Source organism: Podarcis vaucheri (genome assembly GCF_965113315.1).
Source record: "Podarcis vaucheri genome assembly, chromosome: Z".
In the NCBI taxonomy this organism is placed as follows: domain Eukaryota; kingdom Metazoa; phylum Chordata; class Lepidosauria; order Squamata; family Lacertidae; genus Podarcis; species Podarcis vaucheri.
This window is the reverse complement of record NC_138758.1, coordinates 46,621,284-46,639,878: the sequence shown is the minus strand read 5'-3', so window position 1 is coordinate 46,639,878 and position 18,595 is coordinate 46,621,284. Positions and strand designations below refer to the sequence as shown.

General features: G+C 45.8%; 1 protein-coding gene across 2 annotated transcripts in view; it reads left to right on the top strand.

Moving 5' to 3' along the window:
- The window catches only part of BRINP1 (BMP/retinoic acid inducible neural specific 1), a 118,968-nt gene extending 100,852 nt beyond the window's left edge, over positions 1 to 18,116 (top strand). For both annotated transcript variants that reach the window (XM_082208881.1, XM_082208882.1), the window contains exon 8: positions 15,025 to 18,116. In XM_082208881.1, coding sequence (XP_082065007.1) covers positions 15,025 to 16,165 — 1,141 coding nt within the window. In that variant the 3' untranslated portion in view covers positions 16,166 to 18,116. The remainder of the gene's footprint in view (positions 1 to 15,024) is intronic.
- The last annotated feature ends 479 nt before the right edge of the window (positions 18,117 to 18,595 follow it).

Sequence of the window (18,595 nt, the reverse complement as noted above, 5' to 3'; positions counted from 1 at the left end):
AAACAGTACATGAACTGAAACAATGCCATGCTTTTAAGCTCACAGTTCTCAAAATTTTGCAGTGCTGTTCTCCAGCCAAGTAATGAACAGGTAACTCTTATTTTACACTTACTTTACTTACATGACCACAGCTTTGTGCAGGTATGTGGAGACAGGGAGTGTGGGAGGGAAAGTAAGTAAGTAAGTAAGTGAGTGAGTAAATGGGTGGGTGGGTGGATGGATGGATGGATGGATGGAGAACTGTGGAAACCCACTCTCCATTTATTTCCCCCATACACCTGCACAAAGCTGGGACTCTGGCAGCATCTCAGAGCCCTCTTGCCACATTCCCAAAACTTGATAAGCAATGCCCACTGCTTTGGAAATGAGGCTCAAGGGTTCTGTCAGGGTCCTAGAGCTCTCCTGTCTCCTTCCCAAAGTTGGGCAAGTGCTTACTGGGATTTGGGGTTATAGCAGAAGGGCCCTGAGAAACTGCCAGAGCTCTTGATCTGCCTTCCCTGGGCTCCTGGCTTTATGTGTTTTTTCTTGTATGTTTGGACCCCCAGAACCAAATGCTTGAGTAAGATGAGAGTTACCTGTACACAGAAATGCATACACTGGGTTAAAGTGTGCATCTGTTAGTGAAACTAACATAAGAAAGAAAGAAGATTTATGTAAGGAAAATGCTTTGCAAAAATGCTTAGATTATGCAAAATTGTATAAAAATGTATGTATTACGAGAAATTCACACCAAAATTATACATTTTCATGAGGACTTAAAAAAAAAAACACCTCAGAAAGTGATGCGGATTTGTGGTAAAATGAACTTAAAAATGAGAAATGGAGAGAAACTGAAATTGTAAGATTTGCCTAATCTTCCTTTGAGGAGAAAATTGTGGTTTGTCTAGTAATCCAAAATGATATTTGTGAATCCTTGTCCACAGGGCAAGAAATCAGTCTGTACAAAACTGCACAGATTAGAGATAATTGCACACAATATGTATACATTACTGGAGATAATACTGCAAAAATGCATTATGTTAGGGGGAATTGTTTGCAACAATGTGTGGAACAGGAGCAATGTGTATGCAAGTGCCTATGAATTTTAATGCATTTTTAAAGAAAAATTGCAAACTGATTCATAAATGGGGCAAATAGTACAAAAGATCTGAAAAATTAAAAATGGATAGGGGATAAATGACAGGTTTGTCCACCCTCTACTTGTGTACATGAATGCAGGAGGAGACTCCTAGGTATTTGGTCAGCATTATAGACGAGTGGCTTCTCCTTGTCCCATTTTGTTGGTAGGAGGACTGTACTGCAAAATTGGAGATGTGCAAATTTTGACACATACAAAGGTCATCAATCCTGGATTGCCCTTGGTGCCCATGTGCCTCCTTTCTCTTTCTCTCTGGAGAAGTAAATAGAGTTGGGAAAGGAAGACAGAAAAATGACCCCTTTCCCACTTCCTCTTTTAGCTCTTATGTGCTCAGAGGTATTCTACTTGCTCTCAATTTTATCCACACCATTTGATAAAGCAAAGTGTGTGGTACATGTGTGTGTGTGTGTGTGTCCTTTATCTTTCTGTGCCAGGGGTAGGGAGGCATCTGGTCCAGGAAGCAGAAACATAAGAGGAGCCTTCTGGATCAAGCCAATGACCCATCCAGTCCAGTGTTCTATTCTCACAGTGGCCTGTAAGCTGGGCATGAACCCACCAGAAATCCCCAGTAACTGGTATTTAAAAAACTGAATGCCATAGCTGAAGAATCTGTTCTCCAGAAATAGCTGTACAGTGGTATCTCGGGTTACATACGCTTCAGGTTACAGACTCCGCTAACCCAGAAATATTACCTCGGGTTAAGAACTTTGCTTCAGGATGAGAACAGAAATCGTGCTGTGGCGGCACAGCGGCAGCAGGAGGCCCCATTAGCTAAAGTGGTGCTTCAGGTTAAGAACAGTTTCAGGTTAAGAACGGACCTCCGGAATGAATTAAGTACTTAACCCGAGGTACCACTGTATTCAAAGCCAGCAGTATCTGGGGCACTTACAGCAGCAATCATCTCCACTTGATGTGATAAGAACCTAAGAAGAGCTCTGCTGGATCAGACCAAAGGTCCATTTAGCCCAGCATTTCCATGTTTCAGAGTACCCAACCTCTGGGAATCTCACTGTCCTGGTTCCCACCTGGCTCTTGCTCGTAAAATTGTAGAATCATAGAATTGTACCCAAAGGGTCATCTAGTCCAACTCCCTGCAATAAAGGAAACACAGCAAAATAGCGTGATTATCAAACTCTCAGTGCTTCCTTAGTGTATCTAATAGGATTTTCATTATTATTCATTTTGGAAGTTGTTCGAAGTTAACTAAGTTGAAAGTGAGTGGAAGTGTCATGACCCTCTTTCTCTCTCCTTGTTTTCCTTCAAGTGACCAGAGTATGGTGGTTCCATTGCACTCCATCAAAAATCCAAATATGCCCACAAGCCTAGAAAGTTGACAACACTTGACACATTGATTTCAGGGAGTGATGATTAGTTTGGTTCACATTAAAATGTGAACCAATTTTCTCCCCTATCTTTAGGAAGCAGGCAAGCTGAGTCCAGTTAGAACAGGAGGCAGTTTTTCAAGTGGCATAGGTTTCAGATTATGACAGCAACTTAGGGGAGAAAGTTAGTGTGTTTTCTTCAACAGATATCCCGACTCAGCTTCACGGTCCACTGTTCAGCCTCTGTCTTTGCCACACATCTGACATGAGTTTACTAGAATATACCTTGCACAAAATTAGACCCAATATGGCCCCATACTGGGGCAATTTTGACTGTGTGAATGCCCCGACCGAGACAGCAGCATTTAATATGTGCCGCTGACTTTGAAAAGATGGAGTGGTTATATTAACAGCGTGACACTCTCTGTCCCATTCACAAAGGTCTAATAGAAATAGCATGTTCTATATTCAATTATAGCCTAAAGGAACGTGCTGACACTCAACTGCCCTTCCGGAAATGAAGCAGAATAGAGCTGAATGCTGAAAGGGAAAGTTGTGTTCAGCCAATTTTAATGGTGCAGGAAGGTGTGAATCCAGATTTTAAAAAATCTATACTCCCTCCCAGTTTCACTTTTTGTTTTTTAACTATAGATTTTGTTTGCCAAACAAGCAGAGCAAATGAAGGTAATTAAAAAAATAAAATTAAAAGTGACTCAAATGGAAATTGAATCAAATGCTGAATTCATTTCCTTCGTTTTTTTTTTAATTTTTTGTTTTTTTTATTTTTTGCTGACCTGTTTGTGTGATTTCTGAATGGGCAGGCTGATGCACAGTTTGCCTCAGGGAAGGCTGCTAACTTTGCAGGGTGGAGGGGAGTAATAGATTTAAGAGCTCTGAGCTTGACTGAAGATTTATGGGCCTGTTGTGCTTTGGGTTTTGTTTTGCTTTGCTTTTTTCGTTTTGTGAGAATGCGAGAGTAGCTGATGCAGGCGGATGAAATACGGCAAATGGCAATACGATGATGAAGAGGAGCTTCTGCAAAGTCAGATCAGATATTCAAAACGATATATTGAAATATTTGTGGGATTCAGCTAGGATCGCATGTAGAATGGCTGTTTACCATCTTGTCGGTTGCAGCCCAGTGTGATGCCTCCTCTATTGCATGACGCACAGTGCGATTTTTGAATGTTTCCCCATCCCTTCTGGCCACCGCAGAGGTTCATGGGTTCCCGTCAAACCCATCCTTCAAATGAGCCAATCCGTGGTGGTCCGGGGGTGGGGCATGGCCATTTACTTAGCTCGGCCAACCACTCAGCACAGCATTCAGTTGGCTGGGAGAGTCGCCCACCTTTCCCCTCCCTTCATTAATAGTTGATTACTGCTCTAGCCATTTCTTTTCGGCTAGCCAGGCTTTGCTGTGGTCTTTTGATGGGTGCTGTATTCAGAGCCAGGAAGGAATTTTCCCTGCTCTGCAGGTTTTGCCTTCTCCATAGCGTTAGTCGCAACTAACAAGGCGATTTAGGCCTTGGGCAGAATGCTATAGTCCTTCGTCCAATTGGGGTGTGGTGAAGTGGTAACTCACCCACCCCCTGTTAATGGTGATGTTAACAGGGTGCCCCGTTAGAGGGGTCTGGAGGGAAGTCTCTGTCCAAAAAGCCAGTTGTTAGGGCTAGCGGGCCATAGAGCTTACCTGAGCGTTTGGGGGCCATCCACATAAACTTGCGTTTTGTGATGGATCCACCGCCACATAGACCCTGTTGTGCGTCAGTCCTCCAGCAGGGGAGGGGCTGTGGGTAATACACACCCAATGCATATGCCAAGGCTTCCTATATCTGAAATCAGTAAAGTTGTGGCCATTACAAATACCAGACAGTTGTGTCCATTCATTTTACCCCTCAGCAGTTAGGTGCGCTGGGCAGGGGGGCTCTGCATTTGGGCACCCCACCAAAGCACCACTTTCATACATCTTTTTCTTCCTCTACCACCTAAAGCCTTCCAAGTGAGGAAAACTGCTGGGTGCACGGGTGAGGAAAAAATAAATAAATTGAAAGAAGTGGGTGGTGGGTTTCCCCACATCTCCATTTTTTATTTTACCCCCCCCCCATGAAAGGTTGTGATTGCATAAGTAAAGTGAGTGCAATATTCAAGCTCACTGCATGCAAAAATGTGTAAATCCATCAAAACTTACATACAGAAAAATTTGCACTACAGGAGAAATTTACACTAAAATTCTGATGAATTTTCATTTTTTTAAAAAAAGCAAAATGTGGCTTAGATGCATCCTTGTGGCTTAGAACCAGGCAACACTTTCACACATGGGAGCAGACCTTCTGCTTGAGCGGAGTGTGCACTTGCAATCTCAGCATTCCTTTAAGAGTCTTGCAAGTGAGCAATCATTGAAAGCTTGATGAGTACAGAAGGGAATATGGTTGGGGTACCTTTGGCATTTCCATCCATTTCTGAACTTCTTGCATTGCTCCTGAATCATGACTCATGGGTGCTGTGTCTGCTGCCAAGTCTGTACTGTTACTTGGCTGAATAAATACAAGTAAGAGCTTCTGTCTGCACACTTTGGGTGGGAGCCAGGGCAGTGAGATTCCCAGAGGCATCTGGTTTGCCGCTGTGAGAAACGAAGATGCTGGTCTACATGGACCTTTGGTCAGATCTAGCAGGACTCTTCTTAGGTTTTTTTCAAACTAAGTGGAGAAGATCACTGTTGTAAGTGTTCTAGATATTGGAACACTTGGAATTTTAACACAGGTATTTCTGGAGAATGCTGCCTGTAGCACAGGGGTGGTGAATCAGTGGCCTGAGGTCCAGATCTAGCCCCAGGGGTACAAAAATGGTTTTATTGGCCGAGTACACTGTATGTGCATTGAGCCCTCCAACCTACTTGCAAAGTATGAAAGTCCATGTGCTACTTTTTTTTGGGGGGGGTGTTCTTTAACATCCACCCACACTTATCATGCAGTAGTATTTGCAGAAAATAATTTCTAGGCAGTACGTGATCTCAGCGAAACCCACCACAGCAAGGATGTGTCCTGGTTGCTAGATGGGGAAAAAGAAGAAACGATTTCCAAGGAGTAGAAAATGAGACAGAAGCACCTAAAAGGGGAGGGGAAAACAGCAGCTGTTTAGGACCCCAGGGATTCCTTTTGCCCAGTGTCAAAACAACTCATTCATCAATCACAGTTCTGGCTTCACTTACTGGCTAAAAATGCTAAAAGACTGGAACAGCCAGGCTGGCTCATCTCACAGAAATTGCTTAGCTGAGTACATTTTGCTTCATAACCTTGAGAGAAGTAGGCCCCTGCTGTTTCTGAACCTGGTCCATCAATATCCACTGTATCGGCCTCTTGGGTTATCTATCCAGCCCATGAAACCCCTTCTAGTGACCTGCCAACCCTCTGCTAAACTCACACATTTATTACATTGGAAAAGTACCTCTCACCCTGGCACACAACCATTAGTAGAAAACCATAGAGGCTCAGAAAACAAAGCACAGGGCTTTCTTTCACCCCATCACTGTGGTGGGCTATGCTGTGATGTGGGGAGGGGAGGGGGGACGGAGGGGAGCATCCTCTCCTCCTAGCCCATTGCTGTGATGGGGAAGACTTCCCTCCCCCCTCCCCTGCACCAAATGCATACACCTCTGGTGATTTGTAGGTGATGAATGGGGTGCCTGAATATGTGTACATCTGTACGTGCCTATCTGTGTATTTGCCCTCTGTGTGTGGTGAGTGTGTGTGTATCTTCTAACACACATGAGTGAGTGTGTGTTGGACACCTTAGCCCAACCCATTGCTAGGAAGTAGTCATTCGAGAGCTGATCACCCTTACGTTTGGCCCTCATGCTGAAAATGGTTATTTACATTTGCAGTAAAAGAGCCTCGTGGCTCTTTTAAATACAATCTAAATTTGTCCCATTCTCTATTGAAGTTTTGATCCTCCTGATTTCTAATTTTCCCAGTCAATCTAGCCATCTTTGCGTAATCCCATAGTTTCATCTGCCAGTCTGCCTTCATGGAATATATTCAGAAAGCACCTCTATGAATGTGCACAAAACTGGCGAAAGAAAGAGTTTAAGAGAGTTTTTGTTTTAAGGGGGACAGCTGCGAGTCTCCCTCCCCTTTTTGTCAGTGTTGCTACACAACTCTCAATTATATTCCCTTTGGCCATTCCAGTGGTATATGGCCTTTCTTCTTCTGATTGGGGTGTAGTTGTGCTGATTTTAACATAGAAATATAAAGCAATCAAAATCTCTGAGAGAATCCCTTCCTCCTCCATGAAATATCCTCAGAGGGTAATTCTGTTGATCTGTTGCACTGGTTTTCAACCAGTGTGTCATGGCATCATGGGGTACCTTGAATGATGGTCATGGGTGCCGTGGGCAGCACTGGCATCTGTTCCTCTTTCCTTCCCTCCTTCCTCTGATGCTTTCTCGCATCTCTGCCTCCCAAAGACTTCTACAGCTGAATGGCGCCTCTGTGGCTGGCCAGGGGGTGCTGGTTGCCAGGAGCTGAGGCGGCCTCAGAGTAAGCAAGAAAGCAAGCAAGTAAGTGGGTGAGGGAGCCCAGCCAGCCAGTCCACCAGCTCTTGCTGTTGGGAATGGACAGACAAGTCCCAGGCCCCTGTGGGGCACTGTGAGGGGGCACCTCTCTTTGGGGCAGGGTGGGGGAGGGCAGCTCAGAGACCAGCTCAAAGAAGGAAGAGGAGAGGAGGCTGAGGGAGCACTCCAAAAGGGAGGGTGTTCAAAAAAGGGTGTGGGGCTGCCAGCTCTGCAGGCAAGGGGTGACATAACTGGGCTCCTGAGCCCCACAGGTGTGCTGCAGAAAGAATGCAGTTGGTCAAGGGAGCCGTGAGCTCAAAAGGGCTGAAAACCTTTGGTCTACTGTATCAAATACAGGGAGGTGGAGTATTTCAGCGCCTTAAAGGCTAACAGATTGTGCTTTGCCCCCCTGTGCTTTGCCCCCCTGTGCTTTGCCTGTCATTTGCTGAGCTTCTCTGATTCCATAAAGGGGCTCTGTATAAATTGGATCCCATTCCCTATCTTCCATCTTCGGAGGTACATTCTCAGAATGCATTATGTCAGGTTAGCTTTTTAAATGCCAAAAGATTCTGTGTTTTCTGAAATGCATCCTTGCCTTCAGCAAAAATGTGGAACTGTCCTTGGCAGAGACTAAGAAGGTGAGTTCTGCAGTGTTAGCCATTGTTGATGTGGCTTTGTTGCTGGGCTTGTTCTGTGAGAACAATATTTATAGATTTCAGTGTCTCCCCCCCCATCCAGTGCACTGGCTTCCTTCTACCTCGCAAGAGAGGGAGAGGGGGTGATAGACTCTAGCAGCTTCAGCACAAGCGAGACATGTGATAAAAGTCCTTTCACACTTCCAAAACCCTCTGGAAGCACATAACTGCTGATTCATTTTCTCCTTACTCCCCACTCTCTTTCTCTCCATTTTCTCCTTCCTTCTGGTCTTCCTTTTCAGGCAGCTTTGGTCTGTATCACTGGCAGGAGGGGCAGTGAACGGAAGTGGCTCACATTCCCTGTGCACCTCCATGTTGCTGAATATGTATTATGTCTGCACAGGATGAAATGTGCAAATTGGTTCTGCCTGGAAGAGCAAATGCCAGTGGGTAGCCCACTGTGCAGGAAGCTATGGGAAAAAGAAAATTAGGTCCAGGCTAGTGGGTGCAGAACTGACTCATTTGTCAGCTGCTGAGGCAACAACAGTCTGACTGTTGAGGCCGTGAGTGACTGTGTCAGGCTACAGCCACTAGACTTTGCAATACTCCCCCTATCTAGGAGCAGAGAGTGGCCACCTTCAGCCCTAAGGCTACATCTGGCTTGTGGTCTAATTTCTTTTAAAAACACATACACAAATAAATAAATAAAACATATTATAACATACATACATACATACATACATACATACATACATGTTGTTGTTGTTTAGTCGTTTAGTTGTGTCCGAATCTTCATGACCCCATGGACCAGAGCACACCAGGCACTCCTGTCTTCCACTGCCTCCCGCAGTTTGGTCAGACTCATGTTTGTAGCTTCGAGAACACTGTCCCACCATCTCGTCCTCTGTTGTCCTCTTCTCCTTGTGCCCTCCATCTTTCCCAACATCAGGGTCTTTTCCAGGGTGGCCAATTGAGGTGGCCAAAGTATTGGAGCCTCAGCTTCAGGATCTGCCCTTCCAGTGAGCACTCAGGGCTGATTTCCTTCAGAATGGATAGGTTTGATCTTCTTGCAGTCCATGGGACTCTCAAGAGTCTCCTCCAGCACCATAATTCAAAAGCATCAATTCTTTGGCGATCAGCCTTCTTTATGGTCCAGCTCTCACTTCCATACATACAAGTGAGCAAACACAGTTTATACACAGCACATTATACTATCCAAATCCCCAAGTGGTGAGAGAATTCAAGGGTTACAGAAACTTCCCAGTCAAAATAAAAAAATTCCTCCCAGTAGCACCTTAAAGACCAACTAAGTTAGTTCTTGGTATAAGCTTTCGTGTGCATGCACACTTCTTCAGATACCATGCACACGAAAGCTCATACCAAGAACTAACTTAGTTGGCCTTTAAGGTGCTACTGGGAGGATTTTTTTTATTTTGACTATGGCAGACCAACACGGCGACCTATCTGTAACAGAAACTTCCCAGGTTTGGGTTCCCTGGAATGAAAGTCAGACTCTGGTGTCTTTGGAATATATGGTTTTATTTACACAGATGCAGAAGCTGAGCGTTAGATGGAGGGGCTCAGTGCATTAACACCCAAACAGATCTTGCTTCTTCATTCATCACAGGTTTGGATCCAACACAAATCAAGCATGGAAGCCTCCAGCTTCCATACTGATTTCTGCCCAGCTCTCTCTCATAGACACACTATCTCTCTAGCTATTGTTCTTCCACCAAGCAGCTTGGTGATTGTGGGGATGGGGAAGGCCAATACATTCATTCTATGGCACAGATCAACTTCTTTGGTTATTAGCCTGTCACAGCTATTGCCTAGACAAAGGGACTACTCTGGCAAGTTTGCTCTATTAATATTAATATTATTTGTACCCTGCCCATCTAACTGGCTTGCCCCAGCCACTCTGGACAGCTTCCAGCATATACAAAAACATAATAAAACATTAAAAACTTCCCTATACAGTGCTGCCTTCAGATGTCTTCTAAAGGTTGTATAGTTACTTATCTCCTTGACAACTGATGGGAGGGGTTCCACAGGGTGGGCACCACTACCGAGGAGGCCCTCTGCTTGTTCCTTGTAAACTCGCTTCTCACGGTGAGAGAACCGCCAGAAGGCCCTTGGTGCTGAATCTCAGTGTCTAGGCTGGATGATGGAGGTATGAATGGCTGAGGCCATTTAGGGCTTTAAAGATCAGCACCAACATTTTGAATTATGCTTGGAAATGTGCTGGGATCCAATGTAGGTCTTTCAAGACTGGAGTTACATGGTCCCAGCAGCTGATCCCAGTCACCAGTCTAGCTGCCGTATTCTGGATTTGTTGTAGATCCTGAGTGATCTTCAAAGGTAGCTCCAATTAGAGCACACTGCAGTAGTCCAAGCAGGAGATAATCTGGGCAAGACAGTGTGCAGACAGGCCACTGCAGTGTGCAGACAGCCATCACACCAGATGGAGCTGTTAGACAGCCAGACACAGAATTAACCTGCACCTCCATGGGCAGCTGTGAGGTAACAGGTTGGAACTGATCCTATACAACTTGACTAGATGGAGCTCTGGCACTCGTCCACCCCAGCCCTACCTCCATGGTGGAGGCTACCTCCTTCCAAATCTGAATGCTTTTATCTGTGAAAAACTTTGCAAAGTCATTACAGGGGATCTTGGAGTCCTTACCAGACCCCGATAGCGAAGGTGGTTCTGTTAGACTCTGAACCACTTGAAAGAGTCTCCTGGTACTGTTTTCTACAGATGCAATAGAGGCAGTGAAAAGGTCCTCTTCACCATCACTATCACCACTTGGTAGACTCAATGTTTAGTTCTAACCTGTGTTCGGTCTGAGTCAGAACGAGTTTTCCGCCACCAGCGCTCTAGCCATCTCAGCAATTGTTTCATTGTCCTCAGTTCCAGGGTAAACCACAGGACCTTCCAGACTCCAGAGGGTGCTTTGTAGCCAGACAATCAATACCCCTGGTTAACTCCACATTCCAGTGGGCCACCAGGAAATCAGATGAAAGGCCATCAACATGGGATGAGACATCCCCTGCTACTCTCTGGAAGCCATTTGGATACATTAAGTGGCAGGGGTGGACCATTCAAATTGGTCCCACCTCCCTGTGGAGGGGAAGGGTCGCGGAGAAGGCTAGCTGCATCAGGAGGTGATCTGACCATGGCACTTCTTTTGTTCCACTGGAACTTAGTGTCAGATCACCCACGTCTATGGAAGTAAACACCAGACTGAAGGCATGTCCATGGCTATGAGTCAGGCTCACTCATTCAGGGACAGCCCCATGGGCACCATACTTTCCACAAGGTCCCAAGCAGTCCCTCAACAGGTTATGTTGGCATGGATGTTTAAATCCCCTAGGACAACTGAACTAGGTGTCTCCAGGAGAACATACCTTCTACCCTCCACAGATACAGAGACCAAAGAGCTGGAAAGGACTCAGGGCATCATGAAGACTAGCCTTTTCCCCATATTCAGAACAATACATTCTCTTCCAATATTAATTACTGTGCAATCCTACCTTAAAATTATGTCATTATTATATAATAATTCATATTACACATTTTTTGCCAAAAAAATGTAATTAACATTCCTCAAATGAAAATAGGGACATTCCTCACTCCCCCGCAACTGACTCTTCTCTTTCCCCCCATTTTTTGTCCTCCCCACCCGCAGACCATCCACAGACCACCACTACCGCAATGGGACACAGCACACTCTCTCCATTGCCCTCAGAAAACCCCTTAATCTCAATTTTACTTTATTCTTTGGTATATTTACAAAAAGCAAAGCACACACCAATAAATAAATTTTAGAAAGGGTCAAGATTAGACATGGATGCACAAAGCATAAAAAACAAAAAGCCTAGACCTCTTTCGCTTGCTCCGCTCTCCTTTTCTTCCACCCTAGGGCCTACATGTCAGGGCCGGCGCCCCCAGAAGCCTGGGCCTCAGTGGGAGCAGCTTCTCTTCCTCCTCACCTGCTCTCCAACAGGCACTACAAGCTGCCCAGGCAAAGAGGTCCTCAGTGGTGGCCATGGAGAGGCCACAGGATGCTCCCTCTCAGCCACCACTGCCACCAGGACAAGTGCCAGCTCATCCTCCTCCCTGAGTTCAGTGGTGACAGCACTGGTGGGGAAAAGAGAGACATTAGGGAATAAAATCAGAAGCTAGGATGGCTTGTGTAATTCTAGGACTGTCCCTGGAAAATAGGACAGTTGAAGGGTATGGAATTATAAATTAATTTAATGTGGCAAACGGGAAAAACTGGGGCGATAGCTGTCAGAGAGAGAGATGAGGGGTGGAAGGGTGGAAGGAACAAAGGATTGTAGAGAAAAGAGGATAGTGGGTAGGGGGAATCCTTCTTGGATAGCTCAAAATAAAAAAAATCCTTCCAGTAGCACCTTAAAGACCAACTAAGTTAGTTCTTGGTATGAGCTTTCGTGTGCATGCACACTTCTTCAGATACACTGAAACAGAAGTTGCCAGATCCTTCTATATAGTGAGAAGGTGGGGAGGGGTATTGCTCAGAAGGGTGGTGGGAATGGGAGATTGGCAGATAGCTGAGATGAGCCTGTTGACGACTCTTAACGACTGCAATAGGTCTTCCAGGAAAAGGCAAGGGGTGAGAAGGTGAAAAATGGCTTAGTCATGTATAATGAGATAAGAATCCAATGTCTTTGTTCAGACCAGGTCTCTCCATGGTTTTGAGTTTGGTAATGAGTTGCAATTCAGCAGCTTCTCTTTCCAGTCTATTTCTGAAATTCCTTTGTAGTAAAACAGCTACTTTGAGATCTTGTATAGAATGTCCTGGGAGATTGAAGTGTTCTCCTACTGGTTTCTCTGTTTTGTGATTCAACAGGCTCATCTCAGCTATCTGCCAATCTCCCATTCCCACCAGGAAGAAGTGTGCATGCACACGAAAGCTCATACCAAGAACTAACTTAGTTGGTCTTTAAGGTGCTACTGGAAGGAATTTTTTTATTTTGACTATGGCAGACCAACACGGCTATCTATCTGTAATTGGATAGCTCAGTTGGTCAAGCATGACATTCTTAATCTCTGGGTTGTATGTCCAATCCCCATCATGGGCAGAAGATTCCGGCGTTGCCAGGGGTTGGATTAGATGACTTTCATGGTCCATTCCAACTCTACATTTCTATGATTTTGTGAAACCTTCTTTGGCCCTATCAACATTTAGCTGAAGCCCTGCCCACTTTTGACTCTAGTCCTACCAACTATCAAGTATGTTGCTCCTGCCCTAAGTCATGGATGGGTCCTACCAGAAGATCCAAGTTGGCCCATGAAGCAAATTCCCTAGCCCATACACTGTGAAGAACTTGCTGGTGAGTTCAGCCAGCAGGAACGAACCCTCTGCTCATTTCCAAGTGAGTTAAGGGATCAAGCTTGCTGGGTGCTACTTCACCAGTGCTTTCCCCATAGGGACCTGCTCACCCATCAAAGTTGGCCAAAGGTGTGGAAAGAAGTCCTATCTTCCTTCTCCTTCTCCACTGGGTCAGCCAGAAGAAGGGTCCCATGTGGGGGTTTCAAGACACCACCCTTCACACCCACATCCAAGTCTTGTTATGCTTCAGATGATATGAGAGGCAGAGGAGGGAGAGAGGAAACATTTCAGGGGGTTGGGCTACATTACCCATTGGACCCCTTCAAACTCTACAATTCTCTGATTCCTGCATTGAAGGTGGGGCTGAATGATCTTTTAATTACATATCTAGTCTTATCATTCCAAGCCCTCATTCTCCCTCATCATCTTGAGGGGTTCTGGTGGCTCTGCATTTTTCCGCCTTTTGTTTCCAGTCTTCTTTAAATTATACATGCCCATCCATTTCCCATCCTCCCATGCCAACTCCATGTCTCACCACCCTGATTCCTCCCCCTTCCCATCTCCCTCCCTCAATTTGCCTTGCTCTTCTGCACTATTGTGTCATTTTTAAATCTGCCTTTGATACTGCACACAACCTAATGATTATTCTGGGGTCAAGCTAGGCAGGTGCCGTGAATCCTACTAATCCGACTCTCAGAACCTCCGTCTGTAATCACTCCTCCCAATCTGCAGGGATGGCATCCTAATTTCTCATTAGTAAGTGTCTTGTCGCTGCTGAGCTGCTGAGAACTCTCAGCCTTTGGGGAAACAATGAGGCATTCATTAGCACAGCCAGGGAAGGGGGGGGGAGTTGGAAAGAGTTCTTTGGACAGGAGGAAATGATGGTAGAATTAAGAAGTCCTGGAAAACTGTGACTGCTCTGTTCACGGTGGTCCACTTGTTAGTCCCATCAGACGAGGGCTAGCTGGCTGTAATCTGGTTGGGATTCAACGACAGGAGGTTGAAGTTCAGAAGCGGGGGTGGCAAACTTGACGTGGCCCTCCAGATGTAGGCCAATGAGTATGATGTCCAAATGGTGTCCTTCATTGGAGGTTTTTAAACAGAGGTTGAATGGCCATCTGTCAGGGGTTCTTCAGTTGTTATTCCTGCATTGCAGAGGGCTGGACTAAATGACCCTAAAGCTCCCTGCCAGCTCTACAGTTCTGTGATTCTATGAATGAGGGTCTCCCCAATGGTCATGCTGAACACACTGGCTGGCAGTCAGATAGGCAGCATAAGATATACTTATCTGTGAGGTGGGTGGTAGATTAAATGCACACATTTATGTATTATTGTTCTTGGTAGATTTTATTGGTGCACAGGTTGGTTGCACTCAGTGTCTTGCTTCTAACTGTAGCAAGGGAAACTATGGATAGTGGTGGTGGTTGCTGAATCATTCCCCAATAATCCATTTTCATGGGTTATCTGGTTTAAAGGGGAATGGTGTGTGTGTGTGTGTGTGTGAATATATGTGAAATTATGCAGGGCACAGAGAATGTGAATGGGTTGGTTGCCAGTATTATACCTATTTAGGGTATAGCCATTGAAACTGATGGCATGACTTACTCTGATGGGTCTACTCTGAGTAGAGCTTTGACGGATTAAACAAAACCTAGTGCAGAACAGTCACATAATACTCAGTGCTGTTTAGGGATTTTTTTTAAAAAAATTAATGATTGATGTTTTAATGTATTTTTAATCTCATGTTGGAAGCTGCCCAGAGTGGCTTGGGAAACCCAGCCAGATGGGTGGGGTATAAGTAATAAATTATTATTGTTGTTGTTGTTGTTGTTACTCTGCACTTCTAAGAAATCAGTATTTTAATGTGGCAGGATCTACACTTTGGAACTCCTTGCCTATTGACAACTTCCACTTATCTACTTCATTTCTCTCACCTCTACTTTGTGGCATTGAGTTAAAATGATACCCTAGACAGCTGCCTTTAGAAATTTGGAGTTCATGCCCCTGTCTTTCTCCCTTATAGGACAATACAGCAATGGCTGTCCCGGGTTCAGTCCCTGCTCTACTGCAATGAGAACGGGTTCTGGGGAACCTTCCTGGAAAGTCAGAGGAGCTGTGTCTGCCATGGAAGCACCAGCCTGTGCCAACGACCGATCCCATGCATCATTGGAGGCAACAACAGCTGTGCCATGTGCAGCCTGGCCAACATATCCCTCTGTGGCTCATGCAACAAGGGCTACCGTCTCTCACGGGGTCGATGTGAGCCTCAGAATGTGGACTCAGAGCGCAGTGAGCAGTTCATCAGCTTTGAGACGGACTTGGACTTCCAGGACCTGGAGCTGAAGTACCTCCTGCAGAAGATGGACTCTCGCCTGTATGTGCACACCACCTTCATCAGCAATGAGATCCGCCTGGACACCTTCTTTGACCCGAGGTGGCGCAAGCGCATGTCCCTCACCTTGAAGAGCAACAAGAACAGGATGGACTTCATTCACATGGTGATTGGGATCTCCATGCGCATCTGCCAAATGCGCAACAGCAGCCTGGACCCCATGTTCTTTGTCTACGTGAACCCGTTTAGTGGAAGCCATTCCGAAGGCTGGAACATGCCCTTTGGAGAATTTGGCTACCCACGCTGGGAGAAAATCCGCTTGCAAAACAGCCAGTGCTATAACTGGACCCTGCTGCTTGGGAACAGGTGGAAAACCTTTTTTGAGACTGTCCACATCTACCTACGCAGCCGGACTCGGCTGCCCTCCCTGATGCGCAATGAGACTGGCCAAGGGCCCGTGGACCTCTCTGATCCCAACAAGCGTCAGTTCTACATCAAGATCTCAGACATTCAGGTGTTTGGATACAGCTTGCGCTTCAATGCTGATCTCTTGCGCAGTGCAGTGCAACAGGTCAACCAGTCTTACACACAAGGCGGGCAGTTCTACTCCTCCTCCTCCGTCATGCTCTTGCTTTTGGATATACGGGACCGAATCAACAGACTGGCACCTCCTGTAGCACCAGGGAAGCCCCAGCTGGATCTGTTCTCCTGTATGCTCAAGCACCGTCTGAAACTGACCAACAGTGAGATCATCCGTGTGAATCACGCACTGGATCTGTACAACACCGAAATCCTCAAGCAATCTGACCAGATGACTGCCAAGCTCTGCTAACCAAGACTTTATGTACTTAGGTACTACCAGACTCACCTTTTTGCTGTAAAAAAACAAACACAAAACCCCCGACCCAACATTAAAAAAGAAGTTAAAAGAAAGAGATTTAAACAAATAAAAAAAAATGTAAAATGTAATTAATATACGAGAGAGAGAGAGAGAGAGAGAGAGTGATGGAAAGGTCTTTGTTTATTGGAATACTGAAAGAAAACCATTCAAGCAAATATGTAAAACTGCCGGGCATGTTTAGTTATTCCTGTAATCATTAAAAAGGGTCAGAACGTGAAAATCTGCTGAGGTGTTGCTCGGTGGGATTGGGAGTAAACAATATGGGATGGGGGAGGGAATTACAGAACATGCAGAAACGGCTTTTTTGAGATTCCCTGTACTTAATTGTAAAGATTTCAGCTATGCAGGTGCCAAAAGGAAAGAAAACCAGAGTGAGAAAGAGAGAATTCTGTGTAAATGTACCAAGAGTTGCCATTTCTCCTAATGGGAGCTAATGGCCAAAGATAAAAGAAATTTCTTTTGTGAAGTGTTACGGAAGCTTTATTCTCAGTCATTTCCCCCACTACTCTAGGATGAGTTTGACGACGACCATGACTACTACTTTGATTTGCATTGCCAAAGGGTATAATTTTATGGTTTGGAATTAAGGGTTTACCCAGCCAGTAATGCCTGGATGTGCTACAAACCACAGTGATAATATCTTTCAGAAGTTATTTTGCATCAGGGATGGGGAGACCTCTGGCCTTCCAGATGTTGTCAGACTCCAACTATTGTCAGTCCCAGCCAGTATGGCCAGTGATCAGGGATGACAGGAGTTGTAGTCCTGAGGTGAAGAATCCTTTTCACCCCAAGAGTCACATTCCCTTTGTGGCAGTGGCAGTGGGTGCAGTCCGCCCTGGGTTTCATCCCTGAGGGGGGTGACATCGCCGTGCCATCCCCCTGGGACACTCGCCACTTGCCACAGGTGGCACCCTCCCCGGGACACTCGCCACTCACTGCAGGTGGCAACCCCCCCCCCCGGGACTCTAGCCCCGTCCCTGGGTGCACATCATGTGGGTGGCTCCAGGTGCCAGAGCTTCTAGCTCTTCCTCTGCCTTTGGGGCAACCTTCTGAGAGCCACATGATAGTGGTGGATGAGCCCAGAGACAAAAGCAGGCAAAGCAATGAGAATGAAGTTTTTGCCTTCGTACAGCAAGCTAGTATGTGCACAGTACATACACACTCCCTCTCCCTCCCTCTCTTTTTCTCTCTCTCTCTCTCCTCAAGAAAGCCAGGCATCAACAGAGCATCCCAGTAAGACAAAAACACCCAAATAGGGTGCAAAGCAGAGATCGTAAGGGATGAATCTAGAGAGGGTGTGTGGTCTGGGGTGGGTCCCAAGGGCCAGATAGAGGGGCTTGGGGGGCTGTCTTCACCGTCGCCGGGCCAGAGTTTCCTCATCGAGAAGGCCACACATTTCCTGCCACTGTTCTACAGCCTGGAATTCAACGTGAATGCATTTTTCTTCAACATCTGAGTCCTCTGCATATTTACTCTAAGGTGAATCTCCCTATCTTCAGGGGGTGGGTGGGGGGACTTTATCCGAAGTAAATAGGCAGAGGGAGGCAGTTCCAGAAAAGAAGAAATCCTATGGATGTTTCATGGTGCTTGGCACATTTATTTCCATGTAAGTACATGGAGGATGGCAACCATGTAGTGCAGTTATATGCACATCTACTTAGAATTAAGGCTATTGAGTTTAGAGGGATTTATTTGAAGTCAGTGGGATGGTGTAAGCAAGCAGTAATGACGGGTTGACGACATGGCACCAGCAGCTGCACGTGTGCCCTCAAAGACCTTCTGTAGAGCCCACATGGCTTCTGCCACCACCTCTCCCTCACTGAAAGCAGGCTTGAAAGAAGCATAATGTTCTGACCAATAAAATAGGTTATGGGGTGTGTGACAGTTTTTCATGTTTCCATATGTGCTCAAGTGCCCAAAAGGTGGTGATCCTGCCCTAAATCCTTCCTTCCTTCCTAGATGACCCCAGGGACCTCTTCCAATTCTGCAATTCGATGATTCTTTCTCTTCCACCTTTTTTCCTTCTGTCTAGGTGTGGAAACTAATTTAAAACTGTTGGGAGAGGGGAGGAAATGAAGTTTTTGTCTTTTCTTTTTCACGTTTCCCCAGTGACCGCTTGTAATTGCTGACTCTATTCCGAACCATGCCAGTGCTGGTGGAGGTGAGGGGACTGGTTCATCACTGGGATTAATCTGTAGAGAATCCCTTCATGTGAACTTTTCCCCCTCTTCATCATTTGCCAGAGGAAGATCAGTTTGGTCCAGCTTACGCAAAAGATACTGTTGTAAGGTTAGAGAACTGGGCAAAAGATTAGACAGATTAGAGAACTGGGCAAAAACAAACAAGATGAAGTTTAACAGG